General features: G+C 39.6%; 1 protein-coding gene across 3 annotated transcripts in view; it reads right to left on the reverse strand.

Annotated features, from left to right (window-relative positions):
• Positions 1–15097: 15097 nt before the first annotated feature.
• LOC120306062 (transient receptor potential cation channel subfamily V member 6-like) overlaps positions 15098–20958 on the reverse strand; it is a 35105-nt gene continuing 29244 nt past the window's right edge. For all 3 annotated transcript variants that reach the window (XM_039338662.1, XM_039338659.1, XM_039338661.1), the window contains exons 14-15: positions 18059–18165; positions 15098–17155 (exon numbers count right to left, since the gene is read on the reverse strand). In XM_039338662.1, coding sequence (XP_039194596.1) covers positions 16885–17155; positions 18059–18165 — 378 coding nt within the window. In that variant the 3' untranslated portion in view covers positions 15098–16884. The remainder of the gene's footprint in view (positions 17156–18058; positions 18166–20958) is intronic.

Raw genomic sequence — 20958 nt, forward strand, 5'->3', positions numbered from 1 at the left:
TCCTGAATTTCTACAATTCTTTTCTTCCACATAAAGCTAGTGTAGCTGAGCCTCTTCACAGGCTACTATACAAACAAGCTGTGTGGCTGTGGTCACAATCACATGAGGCTTGCTTTAAAGAAGTCAAGGCCTTGCTCACTTCTAACAGTGTTCTTGCACATTTCAACGTGTCTCTTCCTGTGTGCATCGCTTGTGATGCATCCCCCTACGGGGTTGGAGCTGTCCTGAGTCACCTCAGGTCTGATGGAACTCAGGTTCCTATTGCATACTACTCCAGAACACTGTCTTCTGCCGAGCGCAACTACGCTCAGATAGACAGGAAGGCTCTGGCTGTTGTTGCTGGAATTTAAAATTCCACGATTTTTCTATATGGCAGGCCATTTCACGGTCCTTCACTGCACCATCAAAGCCTCTGCTGCTGGGCTGGTTTACCACACGTAAGCACCGCCTCCACTCAGGTCCCCTAGAATGCTTAGGTGGTCTATTTTTGTGTCTGCATATGATTTTTCATTACTCCACAAGCCTGGGAAAGAAATGGGCCATGCTGATGGCCTCAGTAGGTTGCCTCTGCCAGTAGTAGAAGCTGACCGCGCGCCAGCTGTCAACATTCTATCAATCCAAGCCTTGCCCGAGCTCCCTCTTAGTGCCAGGGATGTTACCGCTGAAACAGGTACAGATCACACACTTTCACGTGTCCGCTCCTGGGTCCTGTCCGGGTGGCCTGAGCACTGCCCTAGTCCTGAGTTTCAGAGTTTTTGGTCCAAAAGGAACGAACTGTCCCTTTCTCAGGGTTGTCTGCTTTGGGGAAACAGAGTTGTCATTCCCACCTCAATGAGGACTAGGGTCTTAGAATCCCTCCACGAGGGTCATCCTGGCATTGTTCGTATGAAGGCTCTTGCACGCAGCCCCTTGTGGTGGCCTGCTTTAGATAAAGATCTTGAGGCTAAGGTACACGCATGCCACCTGTGCCAACGTCTCGCCCAGAGATGCGCCCCACTCCTGTGCATAGATGGGAGGAACACAGTTCCCCATGGTCTAGTGGCACATTGACTACGCTGGGCCCTTTCAGGGCCAGTTCTTCTTGGTCCTTGTTGACAGCCATTCAAAATGGCTTGAGGTTGTACCTGTCTCATCCACCACCACTGCAAAGACTAGTCAGGTACTGAGGGGGATTTTTGCTGCACATGGGCTGCCAGATGTCATTGTGTCCGACAACGGCCCTCAATTCACCTCCTCCGAATTCCAAGCTTTCTTACAGGCAAACCTGATTCGTCATGCCACATCTGCACCTTTTCACCCGTCCACCAACGGTATGGCTGAACGTATGGTGCGCATCGCAAAGGATGCCTTGAAGAGACTCACCTACGGGGACTGGCATCACAGGTTGGCTGACTTTCTCCTTTCTTATCGCACCACCCCGTCCACTTCTACCGGGAGAAGTCCAGCTGAACTTCGTTGGGGGCGCCAACTTACTACTAGACTTGACCGGTTGCATCCGGACAGACTGCCTTCATCTACCTCACATCCTAGGGCACCTAGACAACTACTTGTGGGTGCCCCGGTTTGGGCTCGCAATTACGGCCTGGTCATACATGGGTCCCCGCTTCTGTGTCCAGGATCACAGGTCCTCTCTCCTACGAGGTTGCCCTGGACAATGGTCGTGTCCTGCGTCGGCACATCGACCAACTTCGCTCTAGGCGAGACTTTTCTGATGAGACTCCTGGGTCTTTTCCAGGGGGGGAGGGGGACCCTTTGGAGCAAAGGGAAGGGCAAGAGCTACTGCCTATCTCCGCTGAGGGAGCCACAAACGGCCCATCCCAGGATTCTGCAATTGCTCCGAAAAGAAAGTCATGGAGCTTACCCACACAACAGGCACTCACGCCTACCCCAGCCAGGGAGTCACCCCGGGGGCATACTCACTTTCCACACACATCACACAGCACTCCAGCAACGGAGGATACCCGGGGGCATCCCAACAAATCATTCCCCGCAAGAGAACTGGCACACAATTCCCAAGGTTGGACTGACCTTACCCCAAATCCTACAGGGGGTCAAACATACACAGAGTTAGTCGAGGAACCAAGTCCCGACTACAACAACCCTAGCACAAATCAGGGAACACCGGAGTTTTGGGAAAGTACAGAAACCCACACGAGCCCGAACACAGAATGGGGTTCAGGGAATGGACAGCCTCCTGACAGGTCTTGACTGACCTAGGGGGTTCTACAGAGACGCCCAGCAGTGGCTATCACTTCAAGGGCCTGAGGGTCTACAGCTAGGTAGGACAACCAGGTCACAAAGCAACAGAAGCCCTGGCCTGACGAGCCCGGTGGGCAAGCAAGCAGGCCAGGCATCGGGCACAGTCCTTGGAAGACACCAGGGCACAATAGAGAGAACAGGCTCACGCCTCCCTCCAGTCAGGGGACTTATGCCAGTAACCCAGAGCTAAGAAGGTCACAGAGAGCCAAGAAATCTCCTAAGTATCTAGAAGATTACATAACAGTGCTGGCAAGGCAAAAGCCAGTAATCAGTGGGAGCCCTGGGGAGCAAAATGTCATATAAAATAAATGTTGTATGTTGGTAGTAGTTTTAGCCCGGGGAAAGGGGTGTTATGTCCCGAGCCTTTGCAAACGGCTCGGGCGTTTGCAGGCAGTCCCGGGCAGGTGCAAAGCTGCCCGGGACCAGATATATAAGTGTCACCCACATATTACATCACTGACTTTTCAGCTATTCGTATTAGCAGGTATATTTGCACATATCTAGAAGCCCAGTATTTACTACAGGGATCTTCAAACTTGGCCCTTTTCTGATTAAGGAGGCTGCGAGGCGTTTGGGCGAGGCTGAAGCCATCTTCCTGTAAGCTGAACGCTGAATAAATGAAACTGAGAACTCCAGCTGCTTCTCGTGTCTGTTTTCCCGCCACGGACTCAACAAAAACCACAGTGAGTGGTTTAGAAGAATTGTTCTTAATCTTTTCTCATTCTAGCTAATCACATTGGCCAAAATTGGATTCATGCCACATTGAGACAGAAATAAATAGTCTGTAAATATTTTACTAGTTATGAAGATTCGGTTTTGATGTGCAGTGAACAAACTGGTTGTCATTGCAAGGATTATTGTTCAATAAATTCTATGCAACTTAAAGCAAGTGGTTTAAAAGTGAACAAATACAAGATGACATGAGACTCACGCTCTTTTAATTAATGTTAAAGATAAACCACTTGCTTCTTCTTCTTCAGTAGAGTTTGTTTGTCAAGGAACTAGACTTCATATGAATAAATTGAATTGGTATTGAATCCCTCTTGCTAAACCCCAGATGCTTTAAATCTGCATCATTAACAACAACAACAATAGCAACAATGAAAACAACAACATATTGTCATGATTTGGAGATGTTTAAACCTTTTCTGGACCATATTTCCCCCACCCTCAAATTGAGTACAAGTTGTTCTCTAGCTTTATGACCAGAATAAACTCCAACTAAAACAGCAACAATTGTCATAAAATGAGGAAGAATTCAGCCCTATTCATGTATGTGTCTCCTTCTAGCAATTGAGCTCCAGCAGTCCTGGAATTTGACTATTACAATAATTCCTACCAGGTTAGGAATTCAGAAATACTTAATTGCTAGGTTAAGCCTGGGAACACTGCTGGATGGGCTTGGTAGATTATAGGAAAAGCCTGGCATAACATGGAATTTGTTTATTGATTATTTGGTAAACAATTTGCTATTTCAGAACCAAGTATTTGATTAATAATTAATTATTTCTTATTGGAAGAGTATGGGGATCTGGCAGGTTTGAAAATAAATAGAAACAAAACAAAGATTATCACAAAAAACATGACTAACATACAAAAAGGAAACGTCGAGGCAAAATTAGGTATACAAGTAGTTTCCAAATTAAAATATTTAGGGATAGTTATTTCAGCTCACTGCTCATCAACTAAAGAAGACAATTATGGCAAATTGGTCAAGAATATAAAAGTAGATTTAGACCGCTGGAAAAATTTACATCTCTCATTAAATCGGGAGAATTGCCGCAGTGAAAATGAACATCTTACCTAAAATGATATTCCTGTTTCAGAATATTCCAATTCAATTAGGCAAGACATTTCTCAAGGAGATGAATAAATTAACCTTAGAATTTGTGTGGTCCGGTAAGAAGGCAAGAATAAAATTAAAGGCACTACAGGATGCCAAAGAGAAGGGAGGTTTAGGTTTCCCAGATTGGGAGCTATATTACCAAGCAGCGGCCCTAACATGGATTAGAGACTGGATAACCTTAGAAAATAAAAGATGTTTACATTTAGAGGGTTATGACCTCCAGCAGGACTGGCATGCTCACATATGGATGGGGCAAAGCAGAAACCACCAATATTTTTTAAGACATAAGGTTCGGCAAGAATTAATAAAAAGCTGGAATATAGTTAAACATCAATATTACACAAAGATCCCGGCTTGGCTATCGCCATTGGAGGCAGTCACATACCCCAATTTGTACAGGATAGACAAAGCTATTATATATAAAGACATCTTGACAGAAGAAGGTTATTTAAAACAAAAACAAGAGCTAAAACAACAAGAAATAGACATGGAGTGGTGGTCTTATCTCCAGAGACAAGCAAGATACATGAAGGATAATCAAGAATGGGGAATTAACAGACAAGATACGGGGTTAGATAAAATACTGCTAGGCCCAGAGAAAAAACAAATAAAGAATATTTATAAACACCTGTTGGAACATAAGCTATATGAGGAGCAGGTTAAAGAAACAATGGTGACATGGGCAATAGATCTAGGATATAATATAAATATGGATCAATGGCAGCAAGTATGGGAGCGAAATAACAAAATCACAGTGGCAACATCTTATAAAGAAAACCTGTATAAGATGGTTTACAGATGGCATCTCCCTCCGGCCAGATTAGCCAAAATGTATAACGGATATTCATCTATGTGTTGGAAATGTAAAAAAGAAAAGGGCACCTTTTTCATGTATGGTGGACATGTAGAGAAGCACAGGTGTACTGGCATATGGTCTGGGATTGGGCAATAGAAATGACTAGGCAAAACATTCAATACAAACCGGAGACATTACTATTAGGAATACTAGAGAAAAATGTAAATAAAGAGGACATATATTTAATTATCCATGTGGTCACAGCAGCAAGGATACTATTTGCTCAAAAGTGGAAAGCAATGGAAGTACCGAGTGGGGAAGCACTAATAAAGAAAATTATGTATTGCACAGAACTAGATAGGATAACTAAAAGATTAAAAAATCAGGAAGAAACAGAATTTTATCAAATATGGAATAAATTTTATAGATGGAGGGAAAAAATGGAGGTCACAGTAAAGAGATAAACTGAGATAGAGACTAGAAATGTATAGTTGTATATAGGTATATTATATGTAATTAATGTACAATATGGACTGAGATGTCAGTAATAGTAGTAGTAAGTTGGAAGGGACCTTGGAGGTCATCTAGTCCAACCCCCTGCTCAGGCAGGACAAATGGCTGTCCAGCCTCTTCTTAAAAACTTCCAGTGTTGGAGCATTTACTGCTCCTGGAGGCAGGCTGTTCCACTGATTAATTGTTCTCACTGTCAGGAAGTTTCTCCTTAGTTCTAGGTTGCTTCTCTCCTTGATTAGTTTCCACCCATTGCTTCTTGTCCTGCCTTCAGGTGCTTTGGAAATAGCTTGATTCCCTCTTCTTTATGGCAGCCCCTGAGATATTGGAATACTGCTATCATGTCCCCCCTTGTCCTTCTCTTCGTTAAACTAGACATACCCAATTCTAGCAACTGTTCCTTATATGTTTTAGCCTCCAGTCCCCTAATCATCTTTGTTGCTCTTCTCTGTACTCTTTCTAGAGTCTCAACATCTTTCTTACATCGTGGTGACCAAAACTGGATGCAGTTTTCCAAGTGTGGCCTTACCATTTACCATGTTCAATGTTTTTAATCCTTTCTTTTCTTTGTACTTAATAAAAAAAATTTAAAATAATAATAATTAATTATTTCAGAATCAATAACATCTGGCAAAACAATGTTTACTACTGAGATCAACAGAATATTGGAAATCAGGAGTCCCTGGGCTGCAATTTTGCAGCTTTTTGTTGGATATAGTGACATTAAATTATTGTAATTTTCTTTTCAGACTGCATTAATATTTTAGTGTATTGTTACACATGGAAACCATTCTAGCTAAAAGTGTGAATCTTGGGACACCAGTTGTCCCGAGAGTGCCTGAGGCCAGAACTGTAAACAGAACAGCCCAAAGGGCATTGGGTGCACAGATGGGAACTTTCCAGGGTTTATTGGGGGTGGATTGCCTGCAAGTAAGTTACACCTTACCCCTATTGCCCTTAAGGATTCAGGATGCCTAGAAGATAGGTTTGCACTCCATTACCTTAAACAGAAAGGAGTATTTAATGACAGACTCAGCTGGCTTGGGTGGCTTTTTTGTTAATTTATTGCATTTACAATGTTTGCCAAGTCTCTTGTAAAAGATTCAGAAGTTGAGGAAAACGAGACCATTTAGATTAGGAAAGAAGAGAGTAAAAATGCAGTTTGGTTCTAAGTTCTTTGGTAAAGATCATAAATCATACTGTCATCTTAAAATGTGATCTGACTTTATTTTTCCATCCATTATACTATAACTATACTTATCATTTATATACTCCATTTCTGGACATAATCTGTGTTTTCTGCACAATGATTAGCATGCCCTCAATACAGGATAGAATGTATTAAAAATAGCTGGTATCTACAGCTATTTTAAAATGGTGGTTTTAAATCTGCCACTGATGTAAAATATAAGATAGAGTATGTATCCAAGAGCAAAGGATTCCACACTTTGATGAACTTCAAATGATTTTGGTTGATTGGCTTGATTGATCTTGGTTGACTGGTTGCCTTTTTATATACAGACATAATACTTCCTGTGAATTGTATAATCATGCTAATTCTTTGGGGAATGTTAGACTGAGAGAAAGGGACTCATTCAAAGTCATCCAGTTAGAACTTGAATCTTCCCAAACATTATTAAGCTCTTTTATCATTACACTCTACTAGTTCTCTATCATGTTCTCTTTCTCCATCGTACAAAGGACTCTGAATCTTGGTATATCCTAAAAGCAAGTGAGCAAAAGTTTGTGTTTTGTTGCCTAAATTACCTTGCAATTCTATTCTCCCTTTGCACTGTTTCCTTGGTAAATTATAAACCACTGAACAAGGAACTTTTGTTAAAAAGCTGCTTAATCCTTAACTGCATTTTAGGCATTTCAGACCTTAATATAAACAATAAGAATTGTTCTAGTTTCCCCAGATTCCATGGGGAGAGTCATAGAATAAACAGTGTCACAACAAAATGGTACTCCTTCCGCTATTGAGAAATGAGTTCCTCAGAAAACAGGAGATCTCTGAATTACATGCACACTTCTGTGGGGATTCCCAACTGCAGTCTCTGAAAAGAGGCCATTTCTTTTTCCACTTCATGGACAGTGGCCTTCCTTTGAATGTCGGCTGGATAAATAAAAGTTCTAATGTTGCTGTTGTTGTTATTATTTGCATACATGAAGGAAAATTGGTGTTAGGGAGATTGAAATGCGGCACAGAGGAGGGTTTGCCATGTTGAGCAAGCAGGGCTATCAGCCCAATATTTATGCAAGATCTAGTGGAACTAAGGGCTTCATGTTGTTAAGAGTCAAGGCTTCACATTTTTATTTTCTACTGAAATTTGAGCTTACACTTTAGCTGTAATGCTCTGTTATCTGCATTTCAGCACCAGGCTAAAAAAAATCCCGACTGAACTCTGGGGCAGTTCTTGAAACTGAATGATGAGAATGTTGGTGTGAAAGGATAGTAACGGTTGTTTAATCCACCTGTTTCCATCTCTTTCATAAATGTATATTTATGTCACACGTATATTTACTTTTCTAGAAGTTAAGAAGTGAAGCTAGTAAGTTTCAAATAAAGACATGGGATTGCTAGGATTTTTGGGGGGGAGAGGTTGGTTGTGACATCAGAAGCTCTCACACGGTACAATGGAGGTGGCCACTGAGGAAAAGGAGCTGGAAGAAAGCTGAGAGCAGAAGCAAGGGGAGCAGGGAGCAGGGAGAGGAGAGGAGGGGAGAGGAGAGGAGAGGAGGGGAGGGGAGGGGAGAGGAGGGGAGGGGAAGAGAGGCTCTGAAACAGCACCCCAAAGTTATGTTTCTGAATGCTCAGGAGATGTCCAGGAGGGAGAGTAGATGGGGGAAGTATATACGGCAATGAGTACATTATTGAGAGCAATTAATCCAGTATGCAAGCTGGATTCTCCTTCCAGCATGGAAGGAGAAACATCCAGAGCAAGGACCCTTGGGGGAAGGGAGAATTTTTTCCCCCCATACTATGTTTTTATCATTTGTAAGCTGCTTAGAGTCACTGTGGGTATGTAGGCGGCTATATATATTTTATAAATGATTAAATTATTCATCTGTGTTATTCTGTTATTATATGTAACATGTTTAACTTCATGTAACTGATTTCCTTTGCAAAGGGGGGAATGTTTTTATCCTGTCCAATCAACTTTTCTTTTGTAATTTTCTTTGATGTCTTAGCTATTTTACTTTATGCTTTTTATCAGAATGTTCTGAATAAATGTTAATAAAATGATCTTCCTGTCTCAGTCTGTTTCACTGGATTCTGCATGCCAAGGCACAAGCCTAGAGCCAGATTTGGCCATCACCCTTATGAAGATACAAACTGATAAAGGAAGAATTTAATTAAGACTGAACTCCCACAACAAGATGGGAAGAAGTAAGCCTCTCTTACTTTCAGACTGGCTTGGTAGAAACTAGAAAGAGGGATAGGGGACAGCCAAGCCAGTTAGTGGGATTCAAATAAGTGAACAACCAGTTTCCTGTGTGGATGCTGTTTCCAGAAGTCCATTCTGGGCCAGAGCAACAAAAAATTAGCTACCGGTTTTGCAGAAGTGGTGCAAATCAGCTGAATCTCACCACTGATTATGGCTCAACAAACTCATAGTAGCTTTAGGGAGAGGCAGCAATAAAAAAATATCCAGCAATAGTGCGATGATGGATACCATCTCATGTGACTGGAGGAAAGTGCCAGAAGCTGGGCTGCATTGTCAAAACCAGTGGCACACAGGGGCACAGCAGCAGTGAGAGAGGAGTGCTAAGGAGGGCTGGAAACTGTCTTTATGGTTATGGTGGGGCAACAGACTTCATATCTGATTCATATTTATCCATGACATTCACTTTATAGCATTTACTATTATACAATACCTTGTTGCTTTGCAAGCTGTTGAGATTTATTTTCCCCTGTTTCCAAGGATTTATACAACTACTTTACATAAATAAATCTACAGAGAATAACTTCCTTTTGTTACCTGGACCTTGCTGCTAGTCCTGTGAGACCGAGATTCAAATTCTTAGTCATAAAGTTTACCTGGGACAAACTGATCTACCTCGATGGGATATACAGTAGTAAAGATGCAATGAAGGAAAGACTAATGCTGCATGAGCTCTTATGAGGAAGGCAAATAAAAATATATCTAGCTAAATAAAATTCTCAACATTCTCAACATTCAACTCATAAACCAATACATGAATAACAGTCTATGTAGAGATCAAATAATGAGCATTAATCTGTGAACAGATCCCAAGGGAAGAAGAGGTAGGAATTTGCAAAATGCACATGCATTTTGACTTGACCTGTTAGAATCTGAGCATTATTGTGACTGATTCTGTGAAGCTGAAATGGATCCTGAAGTCATCAGGTCTAAATGATGACTAAACGTAGAATCAACCTAAGCATGTAGATATTGGTTTGTGAGTAGCAGAACAGAGTTGATGACGGTAATGCTAAATTACCTACAACATAAATGGCTCTAAATTACCCACAAAGGCAAGTTAATTCAGTAATTGCTATCATTCACAAGATGATAATATGTCTTAACATAAAAAGTAAACAACCTATCCATCTCATACAAGAAACATGAAGGATAAAAAAGACGTCAGCTGGGAGAATCCTAGGAGAAGGTTAAGTTGCTGCCACCTCAATTAGGTGTGATTTAATATGATTCTGCTATGATTTTGTTGCAGCAATAAACATGCAAGCCCAGGTAATCTAGTGGAAAAACTTCCTTCTCCTCTTTCACATAATTTTCTTCTTCACCTCAAACAAATGTTGAGAAACTGTAATGTAAAACTGAATGAGAGAATCTTCTGGCAACTTGACGAATTATCAGTTTATTATGCTGTGCAAGGCCAAGAAAGGTATAACAAATAATAAGATGTAAGAAATAATAAGGTATAAGAAATTTAAATTTTTAAAGTTTCATAAAGCTTTGTTGCAATAGATTAATGGCTCTTAATGGCTTTACAGAAAGAACAGATCTTTCTCTGGAGCTAAAAGGACTAAAAGATCTTCTCCCGAATTCAAGAGGCCAATATTGGAAGAAGAAATACAACATTGAATTTTCGTTCCCATCTTTTCACCAGTCTCTGGGGGGGGGGGGGGGAACAAATCATAACACGGCTGCATGGCTACAAGGAAGTTAGGCAGGAATGAGGGACTGCTGGAGCCTATATCTTTGGGACTGTCTTCCATGCCTCCAGATACAATGTAATGTGGCAATTAAGGATGGTTAGAATACTGTGAGATTAGAGTTCTTGGGCCAAATTAAAGAATTGCTCTTTTTTTGGCTACCATTCTAGGAACTATCAAAGTTAAAGCCTTCCTTAATGTTCATGCAAAGTAACAAATATGGAACAGTGAAGAGAAGAGAACTTCAGCAGAACCTCCCACAATTTTCAATAATTGTGGATAAGATGCTCCTCCCTCAGTTCATTTTTTTTCTGGCATGATGCCTATAGATCAGGGGTTCCCAACCAGGGGTGTGAGATGATATTCCAGGGGGTGCAAAAACTTGGGTTTTCAAAATTATAGTGTATATGCATAATTCGTTGCTGTTATTTCGTACTTTTGTAAGGGGTGAGAGAATATATCAGAAATATTCTAGAGGTGCGGGGTATAGAAAAGGTTGGGAACCACTGCTATAGATACAATGACCACATATCCTTTGTTATAAAGGACAGCCATTTATTTTAGAAAGCTGTCCTTTAGATTTATTTATTTTTCAGTAACTCACTTTTGTCCTTTATTTTGGTCATTTAACTTTTATGGTTCAAATGGTACCACTTAATGCAGTTTTTCATATTCATGTGAAAAATATGGACATTGAATTGACTTTTTTAAAAAATAAATTTGTATATATTGTTTCTTATTTAGGCATCTTTATTAAAATATGCATTTTTGTAAAGGTTTTACTCTTAAATTAAAACAAAATTATAAACATAAAAAATTGCAGTTCTATGAACTTCTTTATTTGTCTCTTTTTCAAGTTGGTCCTTTATTTTTTCAAGAAAATATGGTCTCTATATATACAGAACATTAGATTGAACAGTTTATCTCACTTTGGATTAACTAATTTATATAAATACTCTTTTTTCCCTCCTCACTATCTAAATAGGTTGTATCATTCTAAGAGCCTGTCATTTCTGTTTTTATCAGAAGTATATCCCTTTTTTGCTTAAAAGTTTATTTTAAGAATAACATGCATTTATCCAGGACAGGGGTCTGCAAACTCAGCCCTTTTATGACTCATGGACTTCAACTTCCAGAATTCCTCAGCCAGACATGCTGGCTGAGGAATTCTGGGAGTTGAAGTCCATGAGTCATAAAAAGGCCGAGTTTGAAGACCCCTGATCCAAGACAACAAATATAGTAATACAGGAAATAGGTAGTTATGTTCAAGAAGGTTCAGTAGATTTATTCTGAATATTTTCATTTTGTGGAACATGGACAACAAACACCAAAGATAATTTAATTTTTGAAAAATCCTTTTGATCAAATATTGTTGTTTTCTGGATATTGTTTATGCACATACTTTAGGATTACCCCACTAAGATGGATTTGAAAACTTTCCAGTTAAGACTCCTGAATACTACTGAATGAAATGATAATGTACCAAATATTTTTTTTTAAAAAAATGTGTGTCCTCTATGCAGGTTACACATACTGTAAATGCTGATTTTCTTAAACAAAGCCTACTGTTAATAGCTTTTACACATTATAGATAGAATCATAGAGCTGGAAGGTTACTTGGAGGCTTTATAGGCCAACTCCCTGCTCAAGGCGGGAGCCTTATGCATTCCAGTCAAATGATTGTCCAGTCTATTTTTGAAAATCTCCAATGATAGAGCACCCATAACCCAGGAGGCATTGACTGATTGTTCTCACTGTCAGAAGCTCTCCTTACTTTAGGTTGGATCTCTCTTTAACAAGGTTCCACCAATTACTTCTGGTCTTGCCTTCAGGTGCCTTCAAGAATAAATCAATCCCCTCTTCTTTGTGACAGCTTTCAAGACACTTACCATGTCCCCCCCAATCCGTCTCTTTGATAGGCTAGGCATCCATAGGTTCCTCAACTGTTCATCATAAGATTTGGCTTCCAAACCCTTTATCAACTTTGTTGCTCTTTGCGTACTTTCCAGTGGCCCAACATCTTTTTTGAGTCATGGTAACCAGAACTGTATGCAGTATTCTAAGTGTGGTCTTACCACCACAGTGTAACACTTCTCATTGTCTTGCCTCTGTCCTTTGGTTGATGCAGCCTAGGACTGCATTGGCTTTTTGGAGCTTGTAGCACACTGCTGGCTCACTAGGCGATCCACTAGGACACCTAGATCCCTCTAACAATTATGACTGTTGAGCTAGGTACTGTCATTTCCATACATATGCATTTGTTTTTCCTGTTTAAGTGCAGGACCTTACTTTTCTCACCACTGAACTGCATCTTGTTGGATAAGGTCCAATGTGCATGTTTATCAAGATCCTTCTGAATCTTGAGTCTATCTTCCAAGGTGTTAGCAATTCCAACCCCCAGCTTCTGCAAATTTGATGAGTTCCCCTTCTATCACTTCATATAGATCATTTATGAAGATGTTGAAGAATGTGGGCCCAAGACTGATCCTTGAGGTACCCCTCTGCATGCTTCCCTCCATTAGATGTAGCTCTATTGAGGACTACCCACTGAGTGCAGAAGGTCAGCCAATTGTGAATCAACCTGATAGTAGTATTCTCTATCCCACAATATTCTATCTTATCAAGAAGTAGGTTGTGGTCTATTTTGTCAAATACCTTGCTGAAATCCAAATATACTATGTCCACAGCATTTTGCTGATCCACTCATTTCGTCAAAAAAAGTTAATAAGGCTTGTCTGGTATGATCCATTTTTAACAACTCATGGCTTCTAGTAACCACCTTGTTTGTTTCTAGGTTCTAACCAATCCTCCGATTGATTATCCTTTCCAGGATTTTCCCAGGTATTGATGTCAAGCTGACTGGTTTATAATTTCCATGATCCATTTTCCACCTTTTTGTAGATTGGAACCACATCGACATTTTTCCAGTCCTTTGGTATTTCCCCTGTGCAAGACTGACTGTTCATCGGTCTTCAGAAGAGATATGTTTGGCTATTAAAATTCTCCAGATGACACGTGAGACTGTGAGAAAGCTGGTTCTTCAAGTCACACCATTAAAGTTTTATATACTCAGCAGACAAACAATTGCATCATAAAGAAAACATTGGATGAAGAGCTAAGATTTAATGTGAGGTTTGTATTAAAAATGTACATATTGCTAAAAAAAATATGATGTAACATATATACAAATAGATAGCTATTTCTAAAGAGCTCAAATCCACTGGGATTAGTGGCACTCAGAATACGCCCTAGCTTAGTTGTAAAGTTCAATTTATTGAAGATTTTGAAATGCCCTGTGGCAACATAGTTGCTAACTCATTAGGAATTATATTTTTGAACCTACATTACATGTGAAATCTTAACATGATTGTTATAACCTTCTAATTTAGACAGCAACATTTTGTAGTATGAAATTGTAAATTTATTTTTATTGAATCTCAAATGTTATTAAATGCTTTTAGTAAAGTGTAAAAAATTCTACATTAATATGATACAAGAGTAAGAAAGTGCAACCTTAAACAAAATGAACTCACAAAAAACCATTGACAAATTAGCTTAATTCACTCTAGATGTATGATTAAAGCGTTGTGAGCAAAAGGGATTAACAATGGGATCCCTTTAGATCAGAGGTTCCTGACCAGGGGGTGCGAGACGATATTCCATGGGGGGGGGAAACTTGGGTTTTCAAAATTATAGTGTATATGCATAACTCGTTGCCATTATTTTGAACTTTTGCAAGGGGTACGAGAATATACCAGAAGCGTTCTAGGGATGGCGGGGTATAGAAAAGGTTGGGAACCCCTTCATCTCCCTTAGGGCTGGTTAAAGCAATGTTCAGTTCCTCTAAGGCAAATCTTGATAAGCTTCAAGAGATTTAGAATGTGATTTATATACATATCTTTCTGCATGCTTCATCAATAAATCATATTTCCATATTAAAAATGGAAGCCAGAAATTTAACTCACAGCTGACCCAAATTTGCAATACATTGGACACCAATAGGATTCTGCATTAAAATCTCAGCTCAATGTGCTGTTTTTTTCTGGATTATGTACTTTTGATTTGATAGCTGCCTTAGTAAAAAAAAAAAAAAATCACCACTGATAAAATCCTGTATTCCTCAAAGACTGCATGTTAGAGATAGAAGACTGAGCTGAAACTATGTATCCTATTCCTGTTAGGCGGCAAGATTATATTTTAATGAATGGATACTCCATAAAACACAATTTCCTGGCAGAGTCCAGGAAAAAAGACCAGTGTCACTTCCCCAAATATCCTGGTATCCCATTAATTACATCATAGGTGAAAATCAGGTCCTTGTCCAGTCATGCAGTCGTTGGTGGTCTCTGAGCTTGTTTGCTTGCTTTATTTTATTGTTTTATAGTTGTTTTATTAGCAGCCTTGGTAACATCTTCAGTGCTTGTCCAATCTTTTCTTGTCCAAACCAATGTCCAATCTAATTCAAGTCTTTGTCCAATCATTTGGAGAAATTTTTAAGATCTACGCCAGCTAGAGAAATTACTAACTACTAACCCCTAAGGAATTTCTTTAACTAATAAATACTTTATTTGACAGAATATGAAATCAGAATATTAAGACATGAAATGAAATTATTTTTTAAACTCCGTAAAGCATTATAGATCAGTTTTATACATGTGCAAATTGTAGTCTCAGACATATAGTGCAAAAATCTATCAAGGAAATACATATAACCATGACTAATAAAGACTAGTTCAGTTCATCACAGTGATTTGACAAATCTCCAACTTCATCTTGAAGAGGTATCTTCTGAACTTCATCCTTGGATAAAAAAGTTCCTCCCCATTTCTCCTTTAGAAATCCTTCTCTTACCCCAAGTCTGTCAGTTCAGAGTTCAAAGGGGTTCAACAGAGGCAGAGTGGCATCTTCTGGATTTGAAATCAATTTAAGTGGCACCCACCCGACCCAACATTTAATTGGTCTTTTATTGCCCCGAAGGCATATCTGAGAATGCACCCATAACTTTCTTTGCTCAACCAAGGGCAAGATCATCACTGGGATAAATCTTAAAATACAGCTGGAAACTCCCGAGTGAGTAGATATATCTGGGCATAGAAAATGCATTTTTGTTATGGAATGAGAATCAAGCCAACTCATCCTTGAAGGCCACGGCCAAACTCATGCAATGATAGATCAAAAAGGAATCAGACTGCCAATGCCCCAAAACTATCTGCATCAGTCTTTAATGCTACATGGTTCAGGTCAATATAGGAGGACAATCGAAAGGCAAATCCGAGCAGCTACAACTTTCCCTCTTGCTCCTGCTAGAAAGGAATTGGAGTAACTTTCCACTCAGCTGCTGGGAAGGCAGTAAGTCATTAATTAGCTTTAAGTGATGAAATATTGGCTTTTTCCTTCTGGAGTAAAGTTTGAAGTGATAAGAAAGCTAGAGATAAATTAAAGAAGCACCTGCTTTGCTTCACTTTATATTTGGAAAGATCTTCTTTTCAAGCTGGATCTGTAGGAAAGGCCATCTCCGAACCACCACTTTGGAAGTAGAGACTGTGAAAAGCCCTCTGAAACATTTCCCTCAACTTAGCTGCAGTTATTTTTTAGCTGAGCAAAAACTTTTAGTATTACTTTGGCATTCTACTTTAAGCAAATCTTGATGCCTTCTTAGGGAAACACAGTACTTTTAGGAAGTTCACCTACTAAGTTAGACTTAAAGTTAGGTTTTAGTTCATTAGGGTTTTATCTTTAGATTTGCTCTAAGCAAAATTCTGGTGCTGTATAATAGCAGTCAAACAGGTCCAAGGGAAGTAACGGGCTTGATTCCAAGCCAGCAAGAATAAACAGAGGCAGCTGTATATTATATACAGTTAGGTTTGTAAACCTTTTCCCTATTCCTCTCCCCAAGGGAAACATTAGCAGAATTCAATTCAGCCAAGAAAAGAAATCCTATCGTATGGACCACAAGAATTATACCTGGGATAAAATTCCACCTCACCTATTTAACGTAAAGTGCACTGGAGTCCTGTATCAAAAAACAGTAACTTTTTTCCAACCCTTTTGGTGGAACAACGGAAAAGCAATAAACTGATGCTCAACCTCTTAAAGAGTTGCTGGAATACTAGAAGTTAGCTGATTTGTGGAGTTTATCTTTTATCTTGTTTTAATCTACATTTTCTACAGAGTTTTGTCCTTCAGAGAACAAAGGAAAAGAGGAACTTAGAAAGACTGAAGTCATCCCGAATCCTGACATCACTGCCCCCAGATCCCACCAGCTACTGGAAGAAGAATTTGTGAAGCGCACAAAGCACCAGTAATGTGACCAGTCACTCAAGAGGCATATCAGACATGATAAATCTCATCTTCCAAAGCATGATTTGCTTCCCCATGAAGGTGGCTTAAGGTATTGTTCCGCAGGATTTGCCAACCACGGTGGAAGCTACTTAGAGTGGTGCTTCGTGAGACCGATGGTGATGTTTCTTTCTTGAATCGGAAACACTCAGGTTGGTATAGTTTCCTAGAAAGCTTAACAAAATCCTCCTTGTCTTGGTTTTTAAATGCCTCTGCATAGCGTAACATCTTGTGCTTGCTGACATCCAGACGCTCTTCCACCCTATGAAAAGGAGAGCAAATAAATTTACTTATTTGTTTATTTTAGAGACTATCCAATTCCTCTGGGTGGCTTGTATTATAAAATAAAAACAGAAAGTAATGAAAAAAAAAACCTAAAAGGACAACATCACACTTTCCCCCCCCACTAAAAAAAAACAGAAAACTAACATGTCAGGTTTAGCCAAGATCCCTCATTATGAAAACAGGTTCAAGGCCAGAACTAATCAATCTAACACTCCAACAAGCATTAGACCAGGGGTCTTCAAACTTGGCTCTTTTATGACTTGTGGACTTCAACTCCCAGAATTCCTCAGCCAAGCACACCTTGTGGGAGTTGAAGTCCACAAGTCATAAAAGGGCTAAGTTTGAAGATCCCTGCATTACACTCTGGAACCAGATTCTGCTGCTATCAATAAAGCTCTTATTATCCAGCTCTTCAGGTTTTGTGCCACAAAAATGCTGGTTTGAACCTAGGACCCAGTTTTGCTAGCATGGGAATGGGTGTGCACTTGGCTGTAGGGCATGTAAATCTGGGATTTGTAATAGGCAACTTGAATCCTGCAAAGTAGAAAGCAGTAATAGAATTACTGGACCTGGCTTGTATTATTATTCTCTGATTTCAATTTTGAGTGCCAGCCTCAGATTCTGTCCTTAGTTAGAAAATATAATTTCCAGATTGAGATTCAGTCACTGATATTTTCAAATAAGAACACAAATAGCCTGCGTTTGAAAAGCTGGATATCAATTTAGCCTGAATTAAATAGGCTAGTATTCTGTATCTGCTTGGTATAAACAGCTTTTTATGGTCCTCTACTTAGGTGCCTAGACACATTTTAACTAATTTTATTAACTATACTGGAAACTATTCCTGTAGGCAATATACAACTAGGTAAAAGTAGTTCACCTGAGAAACCATCTGTCTCCTAACCCATATTCTTGGCCACAAATACCAGACCGAGGCCAAAGACATCGCGGGAGTTTCCGTTCAAGCATGACTGTAGTAGCAACAACCTGCATGAAAACAAACAGATTAGTTCAATCCCGCCACAAAACCAGGTAAACTGTTGTGTTCAAAAATAAAATAGAAAATGGTTCAAATACATCATTAGGTTTTAATTTATTAGAATTCAGTAAATGGAACCAAAATGAAAAAAAATCATACAAATGGGACCAGACACAAAACCAGAAGCAACTATCTATTTTACAGTGCAATTTTCTGCCACAGTTAGAAATAGACAAGTACTCAAGATGGTTCAAGTGTTATTCGGGAGTCTTAATCATCACCTGGCTAGGTGATTGACCTCTGGGTCAATCTGAGGCAACAACTGGTCCAGAATGTGGCAATAAGATTTTTGGTGGGCAGTCCATCCTTGCATAATAACATCTCTCCAAAAGTGGCCTCTATGCTCAGTTCAAAATGTTGATAATGACCTACAGAGCCTTGTCTATGTAGCTCTGTCTTATCTGGCACTGCTTTGTCTGAATTAAATCCACCTATCCTGTGGGAATATTTTAGGGAGGGCTGGAGTTAGGGGACATGGACAAGAAGTTTATAAAGCTCTCTCCCATATAGGATTTTTAAGATGACTAGAGACAATGTATTTTACCAATCCTTCAATTGTACTAAATGCTAATGGTGTTGAGAGTCTTTTGATTTGATAGGGGATAAAACTATGGTAGAGGCTTCATGTGAATATAAACAATTTAGCTTTCGTAAAGGAAAGCTGAGTTTTCAGGGAAAATACCCATAATACAATCTTCCCTCTGCCTCACAATACATTTCTCAACAGATAGAGCCAGGTGCACTTGGCTAATGGGGTTCCTTCCACTTCACAATCAGTGGCAAATGTGGTTATGCTTGAATTAGTTTTCTGTTTTCGCTTTGTTTTAAAGAGTGAAGTAGCTCTATCTTTATATATTTCATATAAATCAACAGTTCTTAATTTTGCATGCACTGAATAAATACTGGTATTCAGTTAAAACCACAAACTAGCAAGTTATGTAAAATAAAGTTTCATGTATAAGAATTCTCACTGACATAATCAGATTGTAAGCATGTGATTTCAAACTGAAGATTTCAGCTCAACAGTCATAGGGAAGAACATCCTGAACATAAACTAATCCTTTTGTGTGTTCCAAACTAACAAAACTGAAGTTTCATCTCGAGTGAAAGAGTGTTCTGTGATTGGTTAGTTTCTTTTTAAAAATTCTCCAAACTAAGAAGTTTGGTAAGCTAATATAGTAAAGCAAGGGTCTTCAAACTTGGCTCTTTTATGACTTATGGATTTCAACTCCCAGAATTCCTCAGCCAGGCACAAGTCCACAAGTCATAAAAGGGCCAAGTTTGAAGAGCCCTGCAGTAAAGGCTGTATCCCTGTTGTCTTTATCTAGAATTGGTTAAGGAGGAAAAAGGAGGGGTGAGGGAGAATTAGTTAGGCAATGTTCTCAGATTAAGTTACAGTACATGTTATCCTATAGGGCAATTAAGGTTGATTGTTGGTAATAGAATGTTATTGCACTGGGTTGTCTTAGCATGTACATTGTGTTACTGTACTATTGAGTTTTCAGGTTGCCAAATTGAAAAATTAGGTTGCCTTGATTGTTGAGAGTTACAATGGGTTACCAAGGCAAAATGTATACATTGCTCATGTGCATTAGGTAGATCAGCGGTTCTCAACCTATGGGTCGCGACCCCATTTGGGGTCGATCGACCATTTCTCGGGGGTCGCCAAACAAGGCGATCTGCCATTTCCCCCCCTCGGGGGGGCGGCGCCGTGCATGCGCGCCGCGCGTGGGGGGTGGCGCCATGCATGCGCACCGCACGTGGGGGCGCCGCCGCACATGCACGTAGCACGTGGGGGCGGCGCACATGGGCCGCCGCCGCGCATGGGGGCGGCGCCGCACATGCACGGCACGTTTGTGTGACGGGGGTCGCCGTCACACAAACATTGAGAAGCACTGAGGTAGATACTCTTGTGTGTATGTGTGTGTGTACATTACCCACTGAAATATGTTTTCCCTTTGTTAATGTTGTTCATAGGCTGTGTTGACATTAATCTATTGCTCTTGCTTCCTTTCTTAAATCATTTCTGTGGCTGTTTGTGCAAGGTCACAGCCTGCACAATCATGCTTAACAAGTGATTGTTATGAGCTATGAGAGGTTTTTTTTTTAATATTAAGTGGCCAATTTTTCTGTAGCCTTGATGATAGGCATTCAGCATGAATTACTACGCTATCTAAAATGTGTTCCAAGGATGAAAAATACAGAGTAGAAGAGCTTGCTTTGAGTTCCTTTGTTCCCTATGGTGGAACATCCAAACTGATTACTGATTTTTGAACACAGCCCTCTCAAACATACCGACAGAACATTTTTATAAAAAAAATTTCATCTTCTTAAGCTCAAAACAATTTCTCCCCTTTCATGCACAGACCAAGCAATCAAATGATTTTCTAACATAAAATAATTCTCTATATTTAGGAAAAAAACTAATGGGGGGGGGAATAGATCAGACCTTATTTTCTGGATAATTAATTAATCTGTAACAGAAAAGAATTTGACTGACAGAGCATGCCACTACATGAAGTGGCATTTGCAGTTTGTAGAGTACAAAATGAACACAGCATTACTACATCAGCTGGAATGAGAAAAAGGATATGGGGGAGTAATCACAGTTGTTTACTTATTCTAAGTATCTTTCAAATGGTTGCACCTTAGTTTTAGTTTTAACTATTCAACAGATAATCTCAATATTACGTAGTGTTTTTATGAACAATTTGAAAAACCTTTTCAACTATTAAAAGTGC

This window comes from Crotalus tigris, unplaced genomic scaffold (genome assembly GCF_016545835.1).
Source record: "Crotalus tigris isolate CLP2741 ecotype Arizona unplaced genomic scaffold, ASM1654583v1 scf7180000017716.2861928, whole genome shotgun sequence".
In the NCBI taxonomy this organism is placed as follows: Eukaryota; Metazoa; Chordata; class Lepidosauria; order Squamata; family Viperidae; genus Crotalus; species Crotalus tigris.